The sequence below is a fragment of the Nycticebus coucang genome, chromosome 6 (genome assembly GCF_027406575.1).
Source record: "Nycticebus coucang isolate mNycCou1 chromosome 6, mNycCou1.pri, whole genome shotgun sequence".
NCBI lineage: Eukaryota > Metazoa > Chordata > Mammalia > Primates > Lorisidae > Nycticebus > Nycticebus coucang.
Window position 1 is genome coordinate 4791892 of NC_069785.1, and position 20085 is coordinate 4811976.

Here is a 20085-nt window from a genome sequence, read left to right on the forward strand (position 1 = left end):
AATCAAATTTCAACATGAGGTTTGCAGGGTCCAATAACCGAATTGTAGCAATTCTGCTTCACTCTTTGCTAATTTATAAAATGTACAGGATTCTGTTGTGCATGAGAAACTCATGGACAACATTTGACCAGAAGTTTGATAAGACAAACAGGGCTGCATGATTGAGATCAGTGCTGTGTATGTGACTGTTTTTATTCATGCCTTATGTGCATATTATTAAACAGGTGAGGGTCTCACTTTGTTGAATCCCAACCCTGGGCTCAAGCCATTCTCCAATTTCAGCCTCCTCAGTAGCTGGGACTACAGGGGCATGCAACTGAGCCCAGCTACGTCTTAAATAATATATTCCTTTGTACTAATGAGAGTAAAAATGGGAATAAATACAGAGCTATGGATGCTATTAGTTTATTGACGTTTGAATTTGTGAGAATGAATAAATCAAAAAGGAGACAACTGAAATTTAAATCTCACAAACGAAGTTTATTGCAGCTCAAGTCACAATTGCCAAGACCTGGAAGCAACTCAAGTGCCTGTCAACCCATGAATGGATTAACAAACTGTGGCATATGTATATCATATTAAGTACTCCGTAAGAAAAGATGGAGACTTTACTTTTTGTGTGTTTATCCAGATGGAGTTGAAACACATTCTTCTTAGTAAAGTATCTCAGTAATGGAAAAACAATTATCCAATGTACTCAATAGTAATATGAAACCAATATGTAAACAACTACATGCCCACAGGAGAGAAAAACACAAGTATATTCTAGTGAGGGGACGGGGGGGAGGAGAAAAAGGGAGCGCGGGTGAATGGCGGGATCTCACCTAATGTACCCAATGTGAGGACGTTGAGCACATCACCCGGGTGAAGGCTCAACTACAACTTAAACTTTACCTTAGAAAGGGCAACTATGTAACCTAAACATTTGTACCCTCATGTTAATCTGAAATTAAAGAAAAGAAAAAAATCTTGTAAGTTAGCATAAAATATAATTAGACAATCTATGGGGTTGATTCTGTAAACACTACTGTTTAAGAATAAAATATTCTGCAATTTCAACGAACCGAATGTTACGGTACAAAGCAAGGAAGGGAAGTTACTAGCTGGGTGGCTTTTGTAAATTACTTAACAACTCTGAACCTGTTTCCTACTCCATAAAATGTGGACAAATGCTATTTAGGCAAGACACTCTACAAATGCGTCTGGGATAAACTTCACTTTTCTCCCAACCTAGGGCGAAGTGGTGACGTCTCTGGCCGGGCGACCGTGGCGCGGGGACGAGCACACGCCCCACCTCCCCGCCCGCACCGGCCCGCGGGAGACCCCGCAGCACCGCTGCTGCACGCGGGGCCCAACACGCTCAACCTCGCCGAAGTCTCCAGGAAGGCAAAATCCGCGCGGTTAAGAACCACTGTCCTAAGTCCGCGTTCACCCAAAAAGGATTCGAGGGGAGGGACGGAGAAATAAAACAGTGGCCCCAACTCGTCGTTTAAGGCGAAGCCGCGCGCAGACCCGGGAGAGGAGCTCCGAGCGGCGGACAGAATGGCGAGGGAAGGGCAGCGGGACAGGCGGCCGAGTCTCCGGTTTCTGACAAGCAGAGGCCAATACGGCTCACCGCTTACGCTGCTTGGCTAATTCCTGGTTAGATTCATCTCCAGAAGGACAAGGACTGAGACAACGAAACCGCGAGAAAGGCCGCGGGGAGCGGGCGGGAGGTGCAGGACTTGACTGCGGAGCTACCGCTTGCTGCGCCGGCGCAACCCAACCCCGCCCCTTGTTCCCGGGCGCCGGTGGGCGCGCCTCCTCCGCGGCCCAGCCCCCGCCCTTCTCCCTGGCCCCGCCCAGGCAACGCCCCGCCCCTCGCTCGCGGGCGCGCTTCGACCTCCGCCCCGCCCCCGCCTGCGCCGCCCTGCGTGAGGGGCAGAGGCGGGGCGGGGCGGGAGGCGCCAGTGCTGCCACGTCTGGGCCGCGGACTCGGACTGTGGCGCGCGAGGTGGGACGGGCGCTGGAGCCGGAGCCGGAGCCGGAGCCGGTGCCGTGCTCTGCGGCGGGGTGGAGTCTGACGCGCCCCGGGAGGAGTGCGGACTGCGGGGCCTGCGCGGGTGAGGAGGGCCGGCGTGCCGCCGGGGGGCTGCGGCCGGGCTCGTCAGACAGGTGCGCCTGCTGCGGCGAGCGGGCCGGGACGGGCCCGGGGACCGGTGTTGGGGAGCCGAGCGCGTCGGCCGGACACGCTCCCGGAGCGGAGGGCCGGGGCCCGAGCGGGCATTGCGGTCGACGCTAACTCTTCCTCCCCGGCTTCGGCTCGCAGTCTCCGCAGCGCCGGCCGTGCGTGGACCCCGACGCCTCCGGCCTCTTCCCGTGGGGCGCAGCCGAGTGGCTGCCCCGCAGGTCGGGTCTTCCCCCGGTAGAGGGGGACACCCTTTGTCTCTTTTCCCCGGGCTTCTGCCCTAGAAGCGCGGCGTCCTGGACTGTGCTTGCTGTTTTGAGAGCTGATGTTTATGTAAGTCCAACTCCGTATTGAACGGGCTTTTGTGGGATTCGTTTTGTTAGGACGGTTGCTCACGAACGGGACGTTCAGGTTTATTTAGGCAGGACTCGCCGAGTAGGGGATGCAGAGCTGCCGCTCTGCCACGGTGGTGTCCGGATCGGCGCCCGCTGAGCCTCGTAATCTGGGGCCCAAGGTGGGAAACGGGAGGAGGATTCCAGTCCAACTCATTCATTTGCCGGGTTATCTCGGGGCACGTCTTGGAACATCTAAGTGTTCCACCTTCTTCACCACATTGGGGATAGTGGTCTCAGATAGTGATCATCAGATAAACTACCAGAAAATACTTTTGAAAACTTCTGCAATTGCATAATTTAATAAATATGGCCTGTTAAAACCATCAACGAGGAAATTTTACTTAGCTTGAGACGTAGTAAGACTGTAATTGAATGTGTATAAAGGAACCCTAGTCTCAAACAGCACTTCCGGTTCATGGGGTACTAAAGTATGATGCCCAGAGGCTCTTGAGACAAATAACGCAGTTTAGATATGGCTTTATAGTTTTTACATTTGTATAACTACTTTTTTTCTTCTGAGACAGATTTTCACCTTTTTGTCCCAGACTAAAGTGGTGTGGTGTCATACCTCACAGCAACCTCAAACTCCTGAGCTCTAGTGATCCTCCTGCCTCAGCCTCCCAAGCAGTGGGATTACGGGCGCCCTTCTGGATGCCTGGCTAATTTTTCTATTTTTTAGCTCCTTCTCAGGCTGGTCTGCAACTCCTGAGCTCAAGGGATCCTTCTGCCTCCCCCTCTCAGACTGCTATATTACAGGCAGGAGTCCCACGGCTGGTCTGGTCTGAACGTGTGTAACAACTTTGTAAAATCTTAATCCCCAGTTTCTATTACTTGTTGCTCTCAATTGTCTGTTTCTAAGCGGCAGCTTCTCCCCATTTGTATTCAAATTTGATAAAGAAGCCGGGAAACCATATGGTTGAAATTGTGCGTTGAAAGTACTCAATTGAGTGAAACCTGATGTTACAACTAGTAAAAATGAGTTGGGTGTATGGTTTTTGTGATATCACCTATGGTAAGTTTGGTAATCTTTTCTTTTTTTTACTCTGGATTTTCTAAAATGCGATCTCCAGATAAGTTTCATAAAATTGGTTATTCATTTATTAGGCATTTACTGGACTAGAGTTAGGCATATATGGGCCTTCTAAATGAATGCTAACTTCAGTTAAATAGAAAAGATTCTTGAGGAATATTTAAGGGGGGTTAGTTTACTTTTTACAGTTACCTAAAAACTTTAAGATCCCAGTGATAACGAGATTGAGTTTAACACAATTGTGCAGTTTTATTTGCAGAAATTTTCTAGTTCTGCAGTATCTGAGGCACCTTAAAATGCTAAGGTATTATTTCTTTTGTAAACCAAATAAAATTACCTATTTAGTTCTTCTCTGAAATTCTTTGGAATTTGGCATCAAACCACACTTGTTCCATTTGCTTTGGCATATTTAGTTGGGCCCATCAGAGTCCTACTCTTGAGGATGGAATTAGATAAAGCAAGTCTTAAATATGGCTTTGTTTCATAAAAACATTTTGATAGTAATTTCTGATTGCCTTAATATTTCTACCCAAAGTGCTTTAATGTATTTTGACTAGTATGAAATTCCCATTTTATTTTATTTTATTTTTTAAGAAAATTTTTTTTTTTTTAGAGATAGAGTCTCACTTTGTTGCCCTTGGTAGAGTGCTGTGGTGGCACAGTTCACGACAACCTCCAGCTCTTGGGCTTAGGTGATTCTCAGCCTCCCAGTGGGACTACAGGGGCACACCACAAGGCTCGGACAATTTTTTGTTGTTGCAGTCGGCCGGGGCGGGGTTTGAACCTGACACACTTGGTATATGGGGCCGGCGCCCTACTCACTGAGCCACAAGCGCTGCCCAAAATTCTCATTTCTAAACACAGGTTCCAAGTGCTGCTCTTTACTAAATTTTCAACTCCTGGGGAATTCACCCACATACACTAGTGTTATCTTCACTGTATCTTCAGTTTAGAGCACAGGAGGTAAACTCATACTGCCTAGCAGGACTGGCTATATAATTTGTGATAATCCAGAGTAACTGCAGGGCTCTTTGTTAAAAAATCATTCAGCATTTCACAACAGTGGCAGCAAAGAAACTGAGTACAAGGCCCTTAGCAGCCGTGTACTCCATGCTGGTGAAGCTGGCCTTGTTCCTTATTCACACTGTAACCTTGTGCAGGTTACTCTGCCTGCTTCCTTGTCCGTAAAATACTACGCAGTAAATGATGATACACCCTTCATTGTATTTGTTAAGAGTTAACAAATGTGTAGTCAATAAATGCTAGCCAGTATTTTTATGACCATTCATGGAATAAGGCCATCTGATTAAAGAAAAGTGCAGGAAAATCTTAGTATTTACTGATTAAAATTCATTAGTGAAAGCCTCCATAATCTTAATTTTTCTGCTGTCTACCTCTCCCATGTCTCTCATGAAAAATTTTAACCTTTTTCAGACTACATTTTGTAAACTCAAGCATCTTTATAGGAAATAATCACAATTTATATCCTTTGATGAATGTTACTAGAACTAGGAATAGTGTTTGCAGCATAATTTGCTCTGAATCTTTTTTTTTTTTTTTTTTGACAGAGTCTCATTTTGTTGCCCTGGGTAGACTGCTGTTGCGTCACAGCTCACAGCAATCTCAAACTCTTGGGCTCAAGATTGTCTTGCCTCAGCCTCTAGAGTAGCTGGGACTACAGGCACCTGCCACAAAACCCAGCTATTTTTTAGAGACAGGGTCTTGCTCTGGCTCTGGTTGGTCTCGAACCTGGGAGCTCAGGCAATCCACTTGCCAAGGGTGAATTCTTTTTGAGAGAAAAAAAAAAAAAAAACCTCTCAGTATTCTACATAAACTATGTTTTTATTCTTTCCTACCTAAGAATGCTAACTTTTGGTTTAACATAAACACAAGATATAACCTGTCATTCTTCTTGAAATCCTTGTGCCCAGCACAGGGCCTGATCGATGAATTAATTTAAAGGTGGGAAAAAAACTGACTGGATGTGGTGGCTCAAGCCTGTAATCTTAGCACTCTAGGAGGCCAAAGAGGGTGGATTGCTCCAGTTCAGAAGTTGATGACCAACCTAAGCATGAGCAAGACCCCTTCTATACTAAAAACAGAAAAAACAAACCAGGTTTTGTAGAAGGCACCTGTAGTCCCAGCTACTTCAGAGGCTAAGACAAGAGGATTGCTTAAGCTCAGGACTTGGAGTTTGCTGTGAGCTATGAGGTCATGGCACTGTACCCAGGGCCACAGAGACTCCAAAGTGAAAAAAAATTAACAAGAATTTTTTTTTTTTTTTTGAGACACAGTCTCAAGATGTCACCTTGAGTGGAGTACTGTCATGTTATATCTCGTAGCAACCTGCAATTCTTGGGCTCAAGTGATCCTCTTGCCTCAGTTTTTTTTTTTTTCTTTCTATTTTTTGTACAGACGGGGGTCTTGCTTTTTGCTCAGGCTCGTCACAAACTCGTGTGCTCAAGCAGTCCACCCGCCTTGGCCTCCCAGAGTGGTAGGATTACAGGTGCAAGCCACTTCACCCGGCCAAGAATCTTTAAACTTGAATTTTAAATGTATTGCTAACTTGAATATATCTTGTACTTGCGATATGCCGGCATGTTAAGTGCTTGCTTGTGTAAAGTAGTTCATTTCATCCTTCCAATAATTTATTTACATTTTACAAATGAAGAAATGAGATTCTAAGTGCTTAATTACCTTAATATCACAGTTGACATTTGAGCACTAGGTCTGACACCAAAGCTCATGGTCTTATGACTAGGTTTAGATCCTCGGTCCACTCTCAAAAATAAAAGTAAAAATAAAAATAAATTTAAAAAGTCTAAAGCTTAATAGTCATTTAATGTGTAGTGCCATGTGATGTTAGATTCAGGATTGTTTGAAGTAAAATATTTTTCATATCTGTTAAAGAATGCTCTAATTGTACTAGTTTATATAAAGAATTTACCTTTCTCCTCAATCATAATAGCTTTCCTTCTGTTAAACAAAATGTCCTTTCCTGTAAGTACAGGCACTTTAGGAGAAAAAGAAAAGAAAAGAAAAGAAAATGCCTTAACATTCAAACTTTTATTTTAGACCCTCCTGGAAAGATGAAACCTGATGAGACTCCTATGTTTGACCCAAGTCTACTCAAAGAAGTGGACTGGAGTCAGAATACGGCTACATTTTCTCCAGCCATTTCCCCAACCCACCCTGGAGAAGGCTTGGTTTTGAGGCCTCTCTGTACTGCTGACTTAAATAGAGGTATGGACTCACTTAGTCTACCAATTTTGATTAGAACTAACATTAACTAGCCCTTCCATTTTCTCCATAAACATTAGGATGCTGATCATTTTTTAAAAATTGACTTTTGGACTATTTCTTATACTTAATTGTTAAAGTGACGGGAATGCTCAATTTAAATGTGTATATGTCATGTTGTGACCAAATATTGCTGTGAAATATTTAGAATGAACTAAATATAAAACTATTCCATCCTAATTAAGCCAGAAAGATTTCTCATAAGATTTGTATACTCGGGCCAGGTGCAGTAGCTCGCGCCTGTAATCCTTGCACTCTGGGAGGCTGGAGTGGGTGGATCACCTGAGCTCAAGAGTTTATGACCAGCTTGAGCAAGAGCCAAACCCCATCTCTAAAAATAGACAGGCGTTGTGGCAGGCACCTGTAGTGCCAACTACTTGGGAGACTGAGGCAAGAGGATGACTTGAGCCCAAGAGTTTGAGATTGCTATGAGCTGTGACATCACAGCACTCTACCGACAGTGACAAAGTGAGACTTTGTCTCAAAAAAAAAAAAAATTGTACCCTCAACAATGTTATTTATACTTTATTTCACAAGTAATATATTCATGCTCATAGTGAGAAACTTACCTTTTAAGGTAAAACCAAATCACATATTGGGAAAATTTTGGCATCCTTTGCATCGAATTTAATGCAAATTACATTGGAAAATGTGTGTGCTGGTTCTAAAAATACTGGATAGTAAAGTTAGCACTTTTTCACAGATATATTCAAGCAAAAGCACTGGCAAAATTATTATTGTTATATGTAGTGATTATAGAAAGAACAGGTTTCAGTTTAACCTTTTTAATAGTAAAATAATTTTTAAAAATTATAGGAAGTTCTTTAAAAATAACTTTCCATCATCAGTTTAACATATTGCTTCTTTTCATACCCTGTCTTCCTTTTGCTCTTCTCATAACTTGAAATCTGTTTTTTAAAACTAGGTTTTTTTAAGGTACTAGGGCAGCTGACAGAGACTGGAGTTGTCAACCCTGAACAATTCATGAGTAAGTACTCTCACCTCTTTCCTGAATGAAAAGAAACAAAGGCAAACAAGATTTTGTTTTTGTTTAGAGCTCTGTTCAGTGCTTATGTTTTTGTTCAAGTAGCTGGAAGTTATTCAAATAACAAATTAGCTGTTTTCTAATTTAAATGTTAAATGTTCTAGAATCCAAACATAGGAAGAACCTGGTCTGGCAAAATACCTGACTACTTTTAGGTAGCTATTAATACTAAAGCATAGGACCTAGGTGGCAGCTATGCAGATTTTTCGTTCTTTAGTATAGGCAGCCCCCGGTTACAGGAGACCCGACTTACAGTGTTCTGTAGTTATGAACGGGCTCCTGAGGCTCCCCATAAGGATAATTTATAATTCAGTAATCAAATTAATTATTATTAATCAAATAATAATTTATTCCTCTCACAAACCCACATGGCACACTCTTTCTGCTGGCCCAGCATCCTTATGCTCAGTAATAGTCAGATTGTTTATAGCGTTGATTACACATGGCATCACTTTCACCTGAACTTTTTAATGGATTTTGTGAGTCTGTTTACCCTCATGACCATGCTTCCAGTCTATTGCACACCCAGGTGAGCCTGCAGCGAAGAGAAAGGTGAATCAGCAGAAATAATTAAACATGCCAAGAAAGGCCAGACGCCATCATTTGTTTGCTGAGAGAGCTGGGAGAGCATTAGGCCTTGGTTGCTGCTCAGCTGTGAGAAGAATCAGAACAATTATAAAAGGAACGTGCGAAAGGCAGTGTTCCAGTGAAACAGCATAGAGGATTAAGACTGAAGTGGAAAGGTGTTATTATTATTACCATTTTTGTGGCCCTGGGGAGAGTGCCATGGCATCACAGCTCATAGCATCCTCTTGGGCTCAAGTGATCCTCCTGTCTCTGCTCCCCAGTAGCTGGGACTACAGGGGCCACTGCACAAGGCTCAGCTAGTTTTTCTATTTTTAGTAGAGATGGGATCTTGCTCTTGTTCAGGCAGTTCTCCAACTCCTGACCTCAAGCAATCCACCCGCCTCAGCCTCCCAGAGTGCTGGGAGTATAGGTACAAGCCACCTGGCTGGAAAGGATATTATTGATTTGGTTAGAAGATCAAAATAAGTGTGGAAAGGATATTAATCATTTGGTTAGATCAAAATAAGTGTATCAGTCCTATTAGCCTAGCACTGATGCAACATTAGATGAACGTTAACTTTAGTATTTTTTAAAAAACCCTCCTGTCTCCCATCTAAACTTTCTGTGTGAGTTTGCTCTTATGTTGTTTGAATTAAAAGAGGACAGTCATGGCTTGGCGCCCGTAGCTCAGTGAGCAGGGTGCCAGCCACATACACCGAGGGTGGCGGGTTCCAGCCCAGCCCATGCCTGCTGAACGACGACGACCAGTGCAACCAGGAATGGCCAGGTGTTGTGGTGGGCGCCTGTGGTCCCAGCTGCTTGGGAGGCTGAGGCAGGAGAATCACTTGAGCCCAGGAGTTTGAGATTACTGTGAGCTGTGATGTCATAGCGCTCTACCAAGGGTAATATAGTAAGACTGTCTCAAAAAAAAAGAGAACAGTCATTTCTGTGTCTTACTGTTACAGTACAGGTGTTCTTATTACAGTGTACTATCATTACTAACACGAGCCACTATGGTGTTATTACTACTACTGCACACGCACTGTTCCTCAGGTATCCCAGTTACGTTTAGCGACTCTTGTCCATAACCTGGGGATGGCCTTTATTTCCTTTCATGTGGTTAGGGTTAGGTTATTCACAGAAATTTCATCACAAAAATCAAAAATGTAAGAGCACATATTTTATTTGTGGGTTCATTTATATTGAATTTCAAGGCTAGCAGCTATCTTTGAGTTAGTCCAACCTCCACTCCCTTTTGTGGACACAGAGGAAAATGGGAATCCAGAGATCCAATGACTTCTACCCAAGATCACAAGTAGTTACTGGTAAGGACAGGACTAAAACCTTCCTAACTCTGTCCAGTGCTCTAACACTGCCTTTTCTTGTTTTCTGTAATTCTTCTTTTCCTTCATTGAATTTGTTTTTTCTTTCTACTTCAGACCCCTATGTAGAATGACAGTATGGAAATAAACAATAAGAGATTTAGCTCAGTTTTTATTCCTGAATTTCTGTGTGTGCATATCAGATTAGATGGGAAACCATGTTATTTCAGCAATATAAATATTAAAGGTCAATTTGAGGGGAAAATATCTTTGCTCTTACTTGCTATGTGAATTTGGAAAAATTACTTGAAAATGGAAAGAAAATTTTCACTTCCTTTCAAAGTACTTTCAAAGCAAACAAAATAATGATTGTTTCTAAAGAGCAAGCATGTAATCATGACACACTTGCTGTCACAAAGGAAGACTAACAATTACCAAATGGAGCCGTGTAAACATGCTCTTGTCTTTTGCAGAGTTTTTTTTTTTTTAAGAGACAGAGTCTCACTTTGTCACCCTTGGTAGAGTGCCGTGGCGTCACAGCTCACAGAAACCTCCAACTCCTGGGCTTGGCGATTCTCTTCCCTCACCCACCACAACGCCCAGCTACTTTTTGTTGCAATTCGGCCAGGACTGGGTTTGAACGTGCCACCTTCAGTATATAGGGCCAGCGCTCTACTCACTCAGCCACGGGCACCGCCATTTTGCAGAGTTTTTGTTCTATTTGAATGTTTGTTGAGTTTAAAGGTTAAAGAAATCTGTTTATAGAAATTGACGTTTTCAGTCATTAGTGATAGAAATGGCAGCATCTACAATTTTAAGTGCTATTCATCTGAAATCGCTATTATTAGTCTGTTTTGCTAGCAGATATTTTAAATGTATGGACTATATTCCAGTTGATACTGATTGCTGATATTTCAATTAGTCATTTTTAATAATGTAACATTTTCTTTAAAAATGGAAAGTAAATTATTATGGTAAAAATACCTTTAAATATTCAATAATTAAGTCAGTTAATCCTAATATTTTTCTGGTACTTAATAAAGTTGAATATTTACTAAATAAAACTTTGTTTTCCTATTTCAACAGAATCTTTTGAGCATATGAAGAAATCAGGGGATTATTACGTTACAGTTGTGGAAGATGTGACTCTAGGACAGATTGTTGCTACAGCAACTCTGATAATAGAACACAAGTTTATTCATTCCTGTGCTAAGGTATGTGCTTACATTATCACTTATGAGTAAAATGGACAAGTGTTTTTTAGCAAAACTGAGTTTTCATTAGACAAATATATTTTCACACTGCTTTTCATTGCTTCTTACAAATCCTTTAGTAACAGGCATTTTTCCCAGTGTGCTCTTTCTGAGAACTATAAGAAAAAAATCTATTAACAGTATGAATTGTTTGCTAAAATTGTTGTGTTAGGTTGGTATTGTCATAGACAAACCAAATGGTGTCGTGTAATTTAGTAGGAATGTATAGAAGCCTGTTATGTTTTGCAAAAACAATACTTTGAATACATTGCATTAGCACAAATTTTTAGCCATTTTCAAGTAGTAAAACATTTGAGAATACCATACCATGTTCTGTTCTGTGATACTTCTAATGCTTGTAGTACCCTTTGACCTCTCAAGAATTCACAAGAAATACTAAACAAAACCCCTAGCTAACCCAATAAGAATAGGATGGGAACACTCAGAGTATGTTCTGTGAAGCTTATGAATTTAAGTTAATAATTTTATTTGGATGTCTGAAATAAATTGGTGTGAAACAAGGAGCAGAATGATGGATGGTAAGATTACATTTTGGTGATGTGGATTCTGGTATTTGCTTTAGTCAGTGGCGCGGGGAGGTTGGAGACAAAACAAGATGAGGTCACAAGTTGATTCATTATACTATTTCCTCTAATAAGTGAGTAAAAAGTTGTGTGTTTTTTTTTTTTTGTGAAATTGGTTACAAAACATTATTTGTCAGTGAAATTTTGAGAAACTCATGTGTTTCAGCTAAAACCAAATGCCTAGTCCTTTAAACACTGTAAATACTTTCAGAGAGGAAGAGTAGAGGACGTTGTCGTTAGTGATGAATGCAGAGGAAAGCAGCTTGGCAAACTGTAAGTAGGCAGAAACAAGGTAACCCCGCAGAAACTAAAAGTTTTCCCTTTTGAAGTACTTTTTGGGTTTCATTAATTCTGAACCCATTCTCTATAGCTTAGACTAAATTTAATGAATAAAGTTTGAAAATTAGACATATACTCCTTTCCAGATAGTAATGTCTTTAAGTAATCAATGTTTAATAGCATGTTCTCATACTAGTAGGAAACAAAGTTTTGGGTTAGTCAGGTAATTTGCCCCAGCTTCTGTCATATTTAAAAACAAAGGAAATGTTCCACTATTACAGAATATTCTGTGATTTCAGTATCAGAAGGTCTAAAAATGTGTATGGAAACAGGCTTCACTATATAATCTTCTGTACATTCACCTAAATCTTTAAAGGTAAAGGTTGCATAAGTTTACTGTCTATTTTATAAGAACTGCTTTTTAATACCATCTCTTCTGACCTGCTACATACTAGATATTATTCTAGGTATTTGGACTGTATTAGTGAATAAAACAGACCGATTTCTGGTATTCAAGTCCTCTTGACTTGGTCATACCTTTTAAAATTTTATAACTTCAGCAAGATCCTTTGTTTCCTAAATGACAGAATATTTTAGTTTATTTAAACATGAGAAAATCCTTCAAATTTCTGTAGATTTTTCATAGTTTTTATCCTAAGGCTGTTAGAACCATGTTTTTTTTTTTAACTAGGGTTGGATTCATTAAGGATTAGTAAAGATGCTTCATATTAATTAGACCAATCTTGAATTATTCCAATACCTACTTTTACAAATGTTAGTTTTGAAAATAATTAAAAACAAAGCTGTCATGTACCCATTTTATATGGGAATGTTGACTGCTCCTAAGTAGTTAAATAGATTTAAAGATTTTTCACAAAATAATTTTGGCAATACTTTTTTAAAGATTGATAGTCTTTAGTGTTTATATCTTAAAATTTATTTTTAGAGAGGGTTTAGGTTGAGTTTAGTATTTGTCCTATTTAATAAAAGGCTGAAGAGGTTCAGCACCCATAGCACAGTGGTTAGGGCACTGGCCACATACACAGAGGCTGGTGGGTTGGAATCTGGCCCGGGCCAGCTAAACAACAATGGCGACTACAACAACAAAAACAAAATAAAATAGTCGGGCATTGTGGTAGGCACTTGTAGTCCCAACTACTTGGCAGGCTGAGGCAAGAGAATCGCTTAAACCCAAGAATTTGAGGTTGCTGTGAGCTGTGATACCCCAGCACTCTACGGAGGGCGACATAGTGAGACTCCGTTTCAAAAATAAATAAATAAAAATAAAAGGCTGAAGATAACTAAAGTATATTTGAAACCAAATAAAAATGCTTTGGGGATTTAAATGCTCATCAGTTACAATTTGAATATTTAAAAGAATACAATGGGAAAGCCTATGATCTAAACCCATTGCTAATAAAAACTAAGTTTTATTTTGACAATTTATATTATTATAAAATCCATTTTTATTAATATATGTTGTCTTCCCATCTTCCCCCTTTTTAAATTTCAGGTTATTATCAACCCTTACTTTGCTAAGCAAGAAACTGAACTGTTATAAGATTACTCTTGAATGCCTACCACAAAATGTTGGTTTCTATAAAAAGTTTGGATATACAGTATCTGAAGAAAACTACATGTGTCGGAGATTTCTAAAGTAAAGATATTTCAAGAAAGAGAACTATCAAAGGCATTAATGGTACAAAGCTATCCTCTTCCTAGAGTTAAAATACTATGTTGCTGTGACCCAGTAACCTCTATAAATACCAGACTGAAAAAAAACATTGTAATACTGCAAGTATGACATTGAGAGGATTATTTTGGGCTGGTGGGACATTCTGTGAGTTCAGATCACAAATGATTATTATAAAGGGGGTGATTTTTAACCAAAAGAATATATTTTTAACTTGAATCTTTTCTTGCATTGTATTTTTCTAAAGTCTGCCTTCATTTCTTGGTAGTCAAGAATTTGGGTAGTAAGGAGTCATACACCAGCTATCAGTACTGCTCATTCAAAAAGTACACATCGAATAAGGCTGTTTCTCATCACATGTGTACAATGTAATATTTGTTTCAAAGAAACTGATATATACACTTGGGGGGAGCATATCATTTCCTATATAACAAATCAAGTTGGATAAATTAGTCACATCTAAATATACAGCAGTCCAATATTTCTTGACCCTAACAGTAATAGAAATGAAAATTAACTTATGTTACAAGAGTCATAGTAAAATAATTTAAATGTTTTACTGTTTATATAGTATAGTTCTACGTAGACAAAGTACCATCTGTCTTATCTGCAATATATAATAATTACCATTTGTTAAAAATAGCTACCTAAGAGCAGTTATAATGGGACATCTAAGGTACTTTTAAATAGTGAATTAATAAATCTTAGCATAGGTAGAAATGCCTGCATTTCTCTCTTCATGCGTACCTGAAGCCTGTTTTCTGAGTAATATCTTTATGAAATGGAGTCTTCTAAAGTTAAGTGGAATCATACTGTTATTTGTCACATTCTTAAAATGGTGATGGAAGCTTTTCTTTTAAATGTGATTATAACGATACTATTACTCTGGTCATTATCCTGTTTTGATTTTATTTATTTTAATTATTTTTTAACGTTGAAGAATTGACACTTTAATGGTTCTAATCTTTTGCATTCCATGTTATAATAAACCTGTTCATATGATGGATGGTCATGTGTTAGAATTTTCTCTGTGCTTTTCTGGAGTTTTCTACTATAAGTCATGGTGCATAAAATTTGAGTTTTGTATTTATTAGTATCTGTGAAATGAACTTGGAAAGTAAAGACCATGTGTTTCACATCCCTTAACACCACAACTGGATTTTAGATTTCAGCTAAAGTTAGCTTTCCAAAACAACAGAAATCCTTCACCAACAGAGCCAACATTACTTACCTGTTCAAGCCCTACGCAGGTGAACTCATCTGTCTCTAGTGAAAGCAGTAAGTTAGGTCTGACTTTTCAAGAGTCTTATAACATTGGCAGACAGTAGCTTTCTTAGGTAAATTCTGTTCAGAAATAGGCTTAACTGAGCAGCACAGCAAGAACGGTAAAAATTTTTTTTAAAAATTTTAAAAATTAGCTGGCTGTGGTGGCATACGCCCATAGTCCTAGCTACTTTGGGAGGATTTTGTGAACCCAGGATTTCTGGGCTACAGTGAGCTACAATCACGTCACTGCACTTTACTCTGGGTGACAAGGGAGACTCTCTTTTTTAAAAAAGGCTACTAAAAGGCAAAATTAAATGCTTTATTACATTTCTTACTGCTCAGCAGTTTGAAGTAAAATGATAAGGTATTTCCATAAATCTCTTTCAGTGGTATTCTTAAGGGCTCCTCCTAAATCCCCTCACAGGAGTAGTTATAGGTAGGGTTTAGTAAATAGGGATTGTCATTGGGCTACTTTGGAGGCTGAGGTAGGAGGATTCCTTGAGCCCAAAAGTTTGAGGTTGCTGTGAGCTATGATGCCACGGCACTTTACCAAGGGTGTCAAAGTGAGACTTAGTCTCAGGCAAAAAAAAAAAAAAAAAAAAAGTCATTGAAGACAATCAGTTGTGGTCTCTGGCTTTAGTTCATAGGAGTATGTTTATGATTTTCTAAGCTATATGGTCAGTAAACCTGAGTATGAAAAAATGCTACCCTGTTTCCCTGAAAATAAGACGTCCCCTGAAAATAAGACCTAGTGTATCTTTGGGAGCACACCTTAAAATAAGACACTGTCTTATTTTCGGGGAAACGGTATATGAAACATTAATATATAGATTATATTCACATTTTTTAGCATTTTTAGTTTTAAAAAGGACAGATTTTTTACTGTGCACATACGCTCTGTGTATTTATACTTCATTGACTGTAAGATGCACTCTAACATCTCTGACATCCGGACACATTTTATGACCAATGGCTTGTCATAATGTCATTAGCAATGTTTTGCCCTTTACTGGTTATCTAAAATGATGATGCAGTTGTGATGGGACCTTAGATTTGATGAAGCACCAACTGTAGGTCGGCTAAGAGGGGAAGATGGTACTGTAAAAGCAAGAAGTATTTTTTTAATAAGCTGGAAGCTAGTCTATGGATCACCTACCCTTTCCTTCAGAATTCCCTCACCTCCAAATCCCTCAACTAATCCTTAAAAATATACTTGAGCTGGAATTTGAGGTTTGCATGGATTACTGATAATTTTCAGTGTCTATGTGACCAAAGTGCTTTGGAAAATACTCTTAATAATGGCTTTTAAAAATTTTTTTATTTAGTTTTTTCTTTTTGTTGCCGTTGTCATTGCTGTTTTAGCTGCCTGGGACCAGGTTCAAACCAGCCACCTTGGGTATGTGGGGCCGGTGCCCTACCCACTGAGCCACAGGCGCCACCCCCTGGAGAATACTCTTAAGTGCATTTCAATATTCAAATATCCACTTACCCTTCTTAATCTGTGGCATATAAAAAGATTACTTTTATCTAGAAAGTAACTAAATGAAGTTCTGAGACATAAGCAGTATGAATGATCTTTTCAATCTTTTTTGAGGTATAATGGCACAACAGTTTTAATACAACCACCAATCTTCACAAAATAATTTTAATACTTTGTGCCTGGGCTAGCAGCATCTTGCACTGTGACATTCCTATACATACATAAGCATTTTATCCAAGTACAAATGTTAAAAGCAGAGTAACTTAAGCAATTGCCTATACAAAGGTAAATAGACACTATAGGTTATTTTTCTTCTTGAATCATTTTTGCTGCATAGTAAACTGCAATTACATGTTAGTATAATGTCACTGATCTGTAGAATACACTTTGAACTGTGAGGTATGGCGACTCCCTAGGAGAGAGCTAACATGTAAACCTGAATGTTGAGTGATTTTTTTTTTTTTTTAGCTGCCACAGATGGGAAAGACAAAGAAAAAATATCCAGCATTCAAAGATCTAGAAACATTTTTCTAATCAATTAAAAAATAAAATAAAACCTTATAGTAATTCTCAGCTATTTCCTGTCATTTCCTTATTAGACCATTGTTGTATGGACAAAGAAAGTAAACACTGAAGTGAAACTATGTCTGCTGTAGGATCATGGACTGAACCAGTTATTAAAAAAAATCCGCCAGGTAACTGCTCATTTACTTTACATCAAGTTGAGATTCTGATATGTACATCTCAACTTATAATTCAAGACTGCAGTTAAATATTTCTAATTCACTTGAATTACCATAGTAATAAGACAATTAGAAACCTTATATATATTTTTAAAAGGACATGCTTAACATTTTCTGACATTACTTGTAAATTCAAATGAAACACAGAATCCTCCCAAAATGAATATTCTGCTCTAAAAGTTAAGTGGTTGAGAGGTGGGAGCAAAAGCTATCACAGTTTAACATTTCTACCATAGATAGAAAAAAACAAAGGTTAACTGCTACTTAAACATCTAATAGATAAGAAATTAACATGAACCAATTAAATCAGAAGGTAAGAACACTGCCATTCCAGTTTCAACATTTTCAATATTTAAGTTTCCATACTTTCAAAAAGGACAGTAATGCAGTTTCCCTCTGTTTTGATGTAATTCCACTTTAAATTTCATGCCCAGATTACAAAGTTAAAATTGGGTGGTCACTCACATTATTCAAATACTCTAGAAAATAATTCATGATTGGTTAAAGTTACCATGGTTATCTAACACAAAACATCAATGGAAAGAAAGGAATCGTAGAAGAACTAGTTGAACATCAGGTAGACAAACAGGTTCCAGGAAACAAACTCGCCACGTTCTGAAACGTGGAATGAACCTCGTGCTTTATCCACATTGATAACGGTTTTCAAGATGACGACAGTTCTCCTTTCTAGTGTTTGTGAGAGGTTATCTTTAATATACAGTGCTGGGCAGGCACTTCTGTGACAACATAACAATTATAGTGGTTAGAAAAGGTGGAAATTATCAGCCATGAAGGAGTACTAGTAACCAAAGATGTATTTTTGACCATATAAGAAGATATGTTTATGAAACTAACAAACTCTTAATTTCCTCATTTTTAAAACATAAATTCACTATTAGGGCTACTGTTTTGAGCAGAGTTTATGCTGAATGAAGCACCATAGATTACTGTTAGATTATAAGAGACTTTGCTGGCCTATCCAATAGTGATCTGTATACAGGGAAGCTGTGTTATATGGTAACTTTATCAACTGGAATTTTTGAATACCCAAAGCAAATCCTTCACTACACCACTGTACACGAAATGCTCTAATCAGACACAACAGAATACTGGACCACAATGGGATTAATGGTTGTTTTCAGGGTGGTAAGATAAGAGAAGGAAGGGGAGAGAGAGATCAGAAGACTACCACTACCTGGGTCAAAGGAATTAACTCTTACTTAACAGTAATTTTAATTCAGTCCTACTCTCCCACTAGGTTGGATAAAAAAGCTTTTACTGTAGTATTACATCACAGGGAGCAACTTGGTGTAACAGGTTACTCTGCATAGTGCCTCTGATACCGGGGAATGTACTACAATCACTCCCATCAGTAAAGCACCTTGAGAGAAGCCGGAGAAAAGGGAGATACAAAGGAGTTGTATTTGTGCTACCCTAAAGTCATCAACTATAAAAGTTAAAAAACATTCTTCTCGTCCCTCACATCATACTTAAAATAGCAAAAATGTTTTTCTTAGAATAATTGTTATACATATAAATAAAAACATGGGAGAACCAAAAATCCATACAGTGACTTCACTCAAAGTAAGTATGGGGGAAGTTTGGACTAACTGAACACAAAGAACTGATTAAAATGCTAATTTAAAGTACACAGGAGTCTCCCACAAATCACTTTCCTCAATAAATGCATCTTCAAAGAAAAGCTGGTATCTCCCTTGGAACAATCTCACAGAGTCACTAAGACAGCAAAAAAATGAGTAAATGTGTTCCATATTGCAAATAATTTACTAAAGTTTCTTCAAGTTTCTTCTTTGTTTAAACTAATTTATGGTTGGTTTGAAAAAAATTACAGAAAAATATTAAGATCTTTTCTACATACTAATTTAGAGGTCATGAAGATTTGATTTTTTTTTTTTTTAATGATGCAAGGCACTTCTTTTTTGGGCTTCATTTAGAAAAAAATTAGTGCTACATTGGTTTAATATATTCTATTCAGAATCATTTTTGACAAAAGAAGAAAAAGCTGGGCAACACTGAAAAGAACAAATACAACATTTGGCTTTTACCACAAAGAAAAAAACCAAACAGGAAAGTCACTTGAAAATTGAACACTACTCTTGTTTTTAAGCACTTGGTACTATAAAGCAAAACACGTTCCTTTTATCATTAAAACACTGTTGTTTTTCTCCATAGAATAAACAAACTAGGAAAGTAATAGGAAAGGAAGCAGTAATTAAGACCATGTTAAAGTAGAGACAGTTTCCTAGTGTCATGATTTAAAGATCATCAAGGGATCAAGAAATTAAAAAACAAAATGATAATTAAGATATTAACTTACACTACAAAAGAAATGTGGCAGATTCCTGCATTTTGTTAATGTTTCTGTAAGAGGTTCCATCATAAAACTGAACTGTAAAATTATTTTTAAAATGTAATACACAGAACAAAAAGTGAATTTTTAGCAAACCTTAGGAAATTCTTGGTATAAATTACCCAAACTTTATAAACAAATCCCCCCTAACTTGCATTTTGTTTAAAGTAATAACTTTATATCATACAAATAAATTTCAAGTATGAAAAGTGCATTATTGCAATAATACCTCTTTGAAAGTCCAAAATTCTTGGTTTATAATAAAACTTGTAAAGTGTTTTTCTTAAAAAAAACAAACAAACAAAAAAAAAACCAAAGGAGTAAAACCCTCAGTGCCATCTATTGCAGGAGTCCAACATCTTAAAATGTTGCTCAACAAGTTGCTGAGAAATGTGTCTGGAAGCAACAGATAATTGAAAAAAAACTACTTGTGTTTTTACCATTTTACATTATTATTGTCTCTGGTATTTTCTCCTTTCCAAATAGAAATTCACACTCTGTAATTTTGCTCTTCAGTCAGCCATTCTGTGCAGTTGCCACTTGCATGTTTCCCAAGTCGTCATCCTCATCATGTGTTCTCTTCAAACTGC

General features: G+C 38.5%; 2 protein-coding genes across 6 annotated transcripts in view; one reads left to right on the top strand and one right to left on the bottom strand.

Moving 5' to 3' along the window:
- Positions 1 to 1933: 1933 nt before the first annotated feature.
- Positions 1934 to 14637, top strand: GNPNAT1 (glucosamine-phosphate N-acetyltransferase 1). 4 transcript variants are annotated; one of them, XM_053595840.1, is made up of 6 exons: positions 1938 to 2500; positions 6668 to 6835; positions 7818 to 7880; positions 10913 to 11040; positions 11875 to 11936; positions 13456 to 14637. In XM_053595840.1, the coding sequence occupies exons 2-6, from the start codon at positions 6682 to 6684 to the stop codon at positions 13601 to 13603; spliced, it is 555 nt and encodes a 184-aa protein (XP_053451815.1). In that variant the 5' UTR covers positions 1938 to 2500; positions 6668 to 6681; the 3' UTR covers positions 13604 to 14637. The 4 variants fall into 4 exon arrangements, with proteins under 4 accessions (XP_053451819.1, XP_053451815.1, XP_053451817.1 ...); XM_053595842.1 differs by having other exon boundaries at positions 1976 to 2102; XM_053595843.1 differs by having other exon boundaries at positions 2020 to 2154.
- A 1855-nt stretch (positions 14638 to 16492) lies between these two features.
- The window catches only part of STYX (serine/threonine/tyrosine interacting protein), a 38378-nt gene continuing 34785 nt past the window's right edge, over positions 16493 to 20085 (bottom strand). Inside the window, exons 11-12 of one of the 2 annotated variants that reach the window (XR_008380829.1) lie at positions 19936 to 20085; positions 16493 to 17861 (exon numbers count right to left, since the gene is read on the bottom strand). Coding sequence is in view for 1 of the 2 variants with exons in the window: in XM_053595838.1 (XP_053451813.1) it covers positions 20012 to 20085 (74 nt within the window). In the remaining variant the exon portion in view is untranslated. The other variant, XM_053595838.1, reaches the window with a different exon arrangement.